Source organism: Amblyomma maculatum, chromosome 6, assembly GCF_055883805.1.
Source record: "Amblyomma maculatum isolate TAMU_Amacu chromosome 6, ASM5588380v1, whole genome shotgun sequence".
Taxonomy (NCBI): Eukaryota; Metazoa; Arthropoda; class Arachnida; order Ixodida; family Ixodidae; genus Amblyomma; species Amblyomma maculatum.
In genome coordinates this window covers 86,983,293-86,991,315 of record NC_139349.1, presented here as the reverse complement: position 1 = coordinate 86,991,315, position 8,023 = coordinate 86,983,293, and the positions used below count along the sequence as shown (strand labels likewise).

General features: G+C 43.1%; 1 protein-coding gene across 3 annotated transcripts in view; it reads right to left on the bottom strand.

Moving 5' to 3' along the window:
• Positions 1–200: 200 nt before the first annotated feature.
• Positions 201–8,023, bottom strand: part of LOC146186209 (uncharacterized) — a 157,636-nt gene continuing 149,813 nt past the window's right edge. The window contains exons 5-6 of one of the 3 annotated variants that reach the window (XR_014708096.1): positions 820–987; positions 201–307 (exon numbers count right to left, since the gene is read on the bottom strand). Coding sequence is in view for 1 of the 3 variants with exons in the window: in XM_084607097.1 (XP_084463223.1) it covers positions 875–987 (113 nt within the window). In the remaining 2 variants the exon portion in view is untranslated. Of the gene's footprint in view, positions 988–8,023 lie in introns of all 3 variants that reach the window. The other 2 variants (XR_014708095.1, XM_084607097.1) reach the window with 2 other exon arrangements.

Sequence of the window (8,023 nt, the reverse complement as noted above, 5' to 3'; positions counted from 1 at the left end):
TATGATATTTGAAGATTGGTTAAAAATTTTGAGATATATATATGTATCGAAAACCTTGAGTAACTAGAGCAGAACCATTAAAATCAACCATTTTCTTTTTTCGAACAGGGTTATGCGCGGTTACGAATCCAAACCGTTTACTTTGCTCTGATGCAGTCTCATTCAGGCACACCAGAACTCAATCTATCTTTTCAGAATGAGGGGAAAGCAACATCACGAATTTTAGAACATTTATTTGACATCACAGGTCGAAAACAGTGTTTCTATGGTACAGAATAAAAGGCCATCCTCCGAGTATCTCCTGCTGCTGCTAGAAATGAAGGAGAAAAGAGAACATCCATACAAAGGAAGTTATACCACGAGTGACTAGAACCAGTTATAATTTGATAGAGAGGACAGTGTCACAGCAAACCACACTTCTAATCTTCCAAAGCAGGCAAATATTGGTACCCCTCCATAAAAAAAGCTAGCAAGCAAGGCGTCCTAGGCTGGAACTTCGGATCCACTAAAGATCCGGCCCGATAATTTGCGGCCATTGCGGAAATTAATGCTTCAATGTGACGACTCAAGGTCCGATCACTACAAAGTGGCCAAGCAATTCATTATTCGTGAACAGCGGGGACAAATAAATTACGCAATCCTCGCAGACGAAAGAAGAGCACGTAGGCGCCCCCGCTTCATTGCGCAAGTCCCACATCGACAACGTTACCGTCACACGGACGCAATAAACATTCAAGAAAGAAGCTCGTCTAGTATAGGCAACTTCTGTATTAAGCGCCTTAAGCTCAGCCTGGGCGACCAGCAGGAAATCCACGCCACCTGGTTCGTCGCGAGATAACATCCGGCTGAGAGCGGCGGCTGAAGAGGGGCTGGTCTAGATGAGGCCCAGCCGCTCGCGCTCTTTCGTCTTCTTCCGGACAACGTCGACGTTCCGGTCCCGCCAGGTGCTCTTGCGCAGCTTGATGGGACGACTGCCCACGTACTTTCCTGCCAAAAAGAGCGGAGAAGGGAAGGAAACGTTAGCAGGAAGGTCTCGGCAGACAAGCTTGATCGTACGGAAATTCGAGACAACACGAAATTGAGGTGAGAGAAATAGATGAAGAATTTCTGTGCGGCACCCGGAATTCAGAAATAATAATAATAATAATAATAATAATAATAATAATAATAATAATAATAATAATAATAATAATAATAATAATAATAATAATAATAATAATAATAATAATAATAATAATAATAAATGGCCCAGGGCTGGGAGCAGGCTTGAGCATTTTGGAGCAGCTCAGGGAGCAGTAATGTCTTTTTGGAGCAGCTTTGCAGCAGTAAAACAGGAGTTTGCGAGCACGCTAATTATGTTTTGGAGCATGTTTTTAGGATCGAACGCTTTTATAATGTACGTACAAAAAAGGAATTCTTATATATATATATTTTTTTTTCAGAAAGTTCAATTTTCGGCTTGACTGTGCATGCATCTCTGACAAGGCAAGACAAACAACAAAACATGTACAGATGCTTAAAATATCACAGCTGACCTGGGCAACAATTTGGAACAACACTAGCAAATGGAATGCTTTTTTCAACATTTCAGGTCCGAAAATCAAGTCTGATTAAAAGCTTTTGGCCACCTTGATAAGAAAAAAAAAAAAAAAAGATCAAATGCTTCATATATAACAAATACCGAAATTCTGATTCTCCATCTTTCCTTATGGAAACGAACAAAATAAACAGCTCTGTACCCGACGAAAGATAGCAAGATTAGAATTTTTACACTCCTTAATTCATGGAAAGCTCGGAATATCGGCAACACTTTATGTCACACCATCCCTCACTCGAAAAACAAGGCACATACACAATTATAGCTTAACTCCCCATTTCGCCAGAACCAACATCCACAAATTCTCCTTTTTTGCACGATCAGGGACAGGAATGTACTGCCTGGGGAGGTTTTCACTTGTGAAAATTTCAGGGAAGCCATTGGCAATGTTTTTGACCACTGCGAGAATTATTGTTTGTTTTCTTTTTTTTTTTTTTTTTTTTTTTTTTTTTTTTGATGGCGACATAATCAAAATGGCTATCTGTACCAATTCATGCTTCCAGGTTATTTGTAGAAGTGTATCTGTGCATGACACGCAAAAATTTCTCCTTTTCTTTGTTATTTCTTCTTTACACTGATTTTGCCATCCTGCTTGGACCAAAGAGGTCTGCAGTATCATGTATATAAAAAAAAATTAAATTCAAATGTACAGTTTACTAAAGTGCTTTGATGCATTTAAGCACCACTAGTTCGGAATTCAAATCAAAGAGCAGCACATTTATGCTATCTTGTACACATCCTTTTTGATCCTGGGCTTCTGTCGATAAATATAGAGCACTGGAGAGTGCTCTCTGCAAGAAGGATTGACCGCACTCATGGGTAGTCTTTTCTGCTCTTCAAATTATTTACTTCGTAAGCTTCTGCCAGTGGCTCCTCATGCATTTTACTTTTTTTTTTCTTTAGCGATGCTGAGGCTAACTTAAGTTCAACACGTTAACGATATGCCCTGTATGGCTTTCCAACATTCTTGAGAAAATTTAGTGATTTGCACCTCCGTGTCATCGCCCTATAACGCTTCAAGTGTGGTTTAGCCCAAAGTAGCTTTGGCATATCTGTTCTTAAAACGTTGGCTCGATGGTGAAGTATGCACTTGTTTCCACAGCAGAATCACTAGAAAAACTCATCTAGTTCATTGCAGACAGAAAAGCTTCCCAGGTCCACTCAGCGGTAAAACCAGGTTCTGCTAAATTTGATAGCAAAACATTAAGGTTTGGAGCAGTCTGGGAGCAATATTGCACTTTGGAGCAGGATGGAGCAGGGAAAGCAGTTTGGAACAGAATGGAGCAAATGGAGCAGCACTTCCACCCCTGATGGCCCATACTATCACTCGTGTGACATTCGGTTGCCAGTGTTCGTAAAGGCGGGTGACCATTGCGCCAACTGCCGACATTATTTGGCTGCCTCAAACTATTTCGCGCCGCGCAAAACTACGGCGCTAAAGGTGCCTAAAGTTGCAATTGCATAAAGCAAAACTTGAGTTGCTACTGGTACTTTGAAACAGGGCTTCGCTCGGCAGCTTGGTTAATCGCGTACTTTTAACAAGCAAACAGCATAGAAAAATATGCCAGAGAATAAATGACAAGATGGCAGCACGAGCGTTCGTTTGGCGCCTTGGACAGCCGCGCGCTGTGATACTGCTGCTTGACTACAGCAGAAGTGCTCTACTCGCGCACTAACAAGGACAAGACGAGAAGAACGCAAACACCAGCGCGCTGGTGTTTGTGTTCTTCTCTTCTCGTCTCGCCCCTGTTAGTGTGCGCGCACCACAATGTTCACTGCGCCACCACATCGCTAAGCAGTCCTGGAGGTAAAGGCGTTGAGCGCCAGCAGTCACGACACGACATGTCGAAAAAAAAAAAAAAAAAAGCTCTCTTGCGGGCTGTATTACACGTAAACTACAGAGGCGCACAGGAAGGTTAATCGCCCTTCTAAATTTCGCCCCCAAAGTATACCCTTTCTTCCGTATTTCTCCACAACCAGCGCAATTTCCGCAATACCTGCGCGAGGAGCTTAAACGCGCAACACTATCTTGCAATGCTCCTCAGTCCGTCCTAGCTTGTAGACGCACGGAGCTTATAGAATGAATTACTAGAACGCAGTATCCATGGCCATTAACCCAGATTTAAAAAAAAAAAAAAAAAAAAAAAACACGCAGCCATTAGGGACTCCTGCGCTCATATACATATTCTCGTGCCAGGAGCACATTCTGAAAATCCGAAACAACTTAAGCCCAAGTAACATGATTACTGGGGCACAGGCGGCTGGGCAAGGCTAAACAAAAAAGTAGAACAATAAACCAAGCACGCAAGCCACGCAACAGAGCGAACACAGAAACGCAAACATAAGAGCACGCCAAAGGTGAACGGCCATCAAATAAAAAAAAAAAGAAAACAAATAAATAAACGGAACCGGCTTTAACGCCTACGGACATCATCCGCCTGACCACCGTTTGATTTGAGACAGCACGGCGGAATCGCAAAGCAGCACTTTCTTGAATAGTCGATTTTGCTGCCTGGTATACCAAAACGGTTTAGTTGATTATTCTTGACCACCGTCACGTGACTATACTTATTGCACCGCTTCGCAGTAAAAAAATCCTACTTACAGTTACGCTCCTAGTCAAGACATATAACGTAACGCTGAAACAAATAGTAATATATCTTAAACGTGCAGCTTTGCATAAAAAAAAAAAAAAAATCATGCCCAGCACGCAGTGTGAAGCGCTTGGTTTGTGCTCACCTATGGCGTCCTCGGTGCTTTAAATTAAAGTTAAAACAGAAATCGAGAAATGAAGGGAAAAAAACAAAAAGAAAAAGAAAGCAAACAAAAAGGAGGAAATAAAGAAAGGACGATTTAAATAAAAAGATAAAAAGAAAAAAAAACCGACAGTAAAGCAGTGGCTTTTCTTCATTTTAGGGTGTAGCAGATAACGTCTACAGTTTTAAAGGGATCATCAACGCCTAATGAATAACGTCTGGTTGCTTAACTGGCCCTAAGTGGCGGTTGATGGCACCAACCAATGAAGCCTGGTTCATAACGCGGCCTCGTTACAGAGACAAGAACGGGCGCTTTGAATGCAGCAGCATAATAGGTATACTTTCCGAACAAGAAAATGAAATGCGAGAGGAGGCATTTCTTATATCCTATTCCTATATCCATTTCTTATATTTTATCGACTTATCCGCGAATAACAAGTACCCAGCTAAACAGAAATAATCTGCTGAGAAGAAACAGCAGGACATGAAAGATTCGGTTTTGGCTCGGCCGTGGTGGCGGAGCCAAAACCTTGGCACAGTATTCAGTGCGTGTGATTGCGTATTCCACGTAGACTACCAGGCTTCACGCGGTTTCTTGGAGCCGTCATCACCGAAACCTCGAATTGAAAACGTGCAATGTCGCTGAGTGGAATTCTTATGGCAGGGTATATCCTCTCACTTGATTAGCAAGTGTATGCAATTAGAAATTGCATGACATTACGGGGTCATCATTTTGATACGAACGTTCGGAAAGCAGGCACCACAAGGCGGTCGGCCAGTGGCGAGCATGCATATATAGACCGCACAGGAGCATCTGACGAGGCGCTGGCCTCGGCTGCGGATGGGTCTGTATGCATCCAGTGATGCATTGTGGATGCTCGGCTTCCTGTGCGCGTCACGCAGTCGCATGATGACGTCATTAATTATTTCTGGCATCGCTGGAATACTTAAGATGAGCAAGGCGCCGTGAGCAGGAATATCGACCCTTTGTTTGCTAGTGCCTAACTGAGAGACCCCAGAGAAGGGGATCATAGCATGATCAGCGCGTAGACTGTGTAACCAGGGCGTTCCAGCAATGCTGGTGTGAAAGACCGTATACACTAAGGTCTCTGTCACACAGGCAGCAAATGAATCTTCAGCATAGTGGATGCCACCGCACTGTGGCCTATCTCATTTATGCACCGGTGCAGCCAGCAACATTAGCGAGGGGAAAATAAAGGAAAAGGGCAGAAGAAATATGGGATCCAGACTCATGCGAGAAGCTCGAAATAATAACTAAAAAAAAAAAAAAAAAAAGAGCGAGCTACTTCCACAAGGTGAAATGCGACACCATACGAGCGTATAAGGTCGGAAAATACAGGTAAAAATATGATAAAGCTACCAAGAGTCTCCACCCTTGATATAAGCTTACATCTGAAAGCAAGGAACAAAAGCTCTAAATGAATACCTTACTCTGAAATTCCTGGAAGTAAACGTTGCCTAACAGAAAACGGGAAGAGAACTAATTCAGGAAGTTCTGGGAGGTCGGGCAGGTTAATGAATGAAGAGAAAGGCCGCACCGTGTTCCTAAGTTAGCGGTTTTAACGCCAAATTTAGCGGCTTTTTACGCTGTTGAGCGGGCAAAAATGTATTACGAGAGGCGGGATCTTTAGCGGTTTTTAGATCCTTTTAGCTTCTTGAACGACATTTTTGGCGGTCCTACATGTTTTCTTAGAATAGCGCGAGTTTCTCAACTCTATACTCATTTCTGCAAGGAAACGCCGCTGGTGACAGGTACACATGCGGGTGAGCAGGTTTTGCCTTTAAAGCTACTGATCGAAAAGCCTTCGTACTGAGCACTATGGTCTCATATTTAATAGGGTCCTCAGCGCCCATGTCCCTAGATGAACAATTTAGTTATTTATATAATTTATATATTTATATAATATATAAATGCCTCCCTTCGGTTTAGTGAAGCCACGGTCGGTCTCGAGGGAGAGAGCGCTTCTCTTCTCTTACGGCCTCTCCAATGGGGTCTGTTTCAACCGCCCGCCGCGCCTCGGTGGGGTCGCCACCGCCCCACTGCTGCTCCTCCGCTACAGCCGTTCACGCGCAAGGGAACCGCGCGCTCGCTTTTAGCTTCGCCCGCGTCAGTTGCAACTGGCAGGTCCTGACATTTCGCCCCTTATGGTTTATACAAAGTCCGTCATCAACATCGAAGATTTATCGTGTACGAGGATTAAAATACAGTCAACAATCCGCTCACGCGCGCGCTCCTTCGTCAGTGCGGCCGTGCACGGTCGAATGAAGCTGCGGGTACACTTCAACATTTTTGCCTCCAAGTTTTGTACAAAAATAAATTTACCAGGCTATGCAATCTGCCTTTGAATGTTTTAAGCAGGTGTAGCGCAACCTGACGTGAATGCATGGTGAACAGTTGGGTGGAGATTCTGTCAACCGCTACCGTTTTCGTTTAGATCAGAAGAGGCACCGGCAAAAATTCATGGCGCGTCTCAGATTCAGAGTAAATAACAAAAATTTACTCATATAGTAAAAATTTCACTTGTCTAGTGGAGTGGGCTGTTCTAGCTTCGTTCAAAACGTATCAGTCGGTTGAAAGACCGAAGATGTATATGTAGTCTCGCGACTACTTTTAATCAATGAAATGGGCATAAACAGTTAAGCAGAATCGAAGCAGCAAACAATAAAAAAAATTTCCTTCAAAGTTACACATAGCACTATATATTCATCAATTCATCAAAATGCGACCTGCGTCTAGAAAATTCAGGCTCAAAATCTTCCTGCACGGCTTGTGCACATAAGGAGTTGGCCTTTCGGTCTTCTCTGTCACTTTCCTGGTATAATGAATTGAGAAGAAGAATTCTGAGAAATTTTTCAAATATCAAAGAAACGGACCTAATAACATAGCTGTTGTCAATTCCTTTCTGGCAACTCAGTGTTGAGTTCTGAAATGCTGACTGAATCAGGATCTTAAGTACTTCGAGAACATTTGTGTGTAGTAGGTGCACGGCAGCTTTTTCGAAAAAAAAAAAAAAAAGGTTTGTCTATTAGGGCAACAAGCTCTGGTTTCGGATAATGCAGTTTACTAGAACAGTCGTAAAAGAGCGTACTACATGGGGCTGCTTCTTTCGCTAGTTTCAAGAAGAATAGCGCAAGCGTCGTCAGACCCGAAGTTGATTAACTAAACGATATATCCAGCAACGTAAGGTGAACCGGAATATGTGACAGTGGAAAATGGGATGGTAGGAGATGCTATCACTTCCTTCCGTGCCTTGATTTTGCTCTCAGATGAAACGTCCGTCTTGACAATGCAGTCATGTAGTCATGTCCCGCTAGCTGTTACGGCCCTCGCATCTGGCATATGTCATTCCCTTCCGCACATTAACCTTACTTTCCCGAAGAGAGCCTCAACGGGTCGCTATATAAGGCTTGAAATGAGTCTTCAGTGAGAGTGTCCTTCTTTAACGCTTTAGAAGTTTCTTGCATACTTTCGATATAGCAGGTGAACTCATTTGTAACTCACTGCATCGCGTATCACCTTCATCATTTATTGGCCTTTTTTTACCACTTCGAGCACAAGTGGTGTCATGAATATCAACCATTTTTTGTTTTCATATGGGGGGCATAAAAAACGAGCCCTGGCCGCCCGCTGGGCGTTTATTTCTAGGCT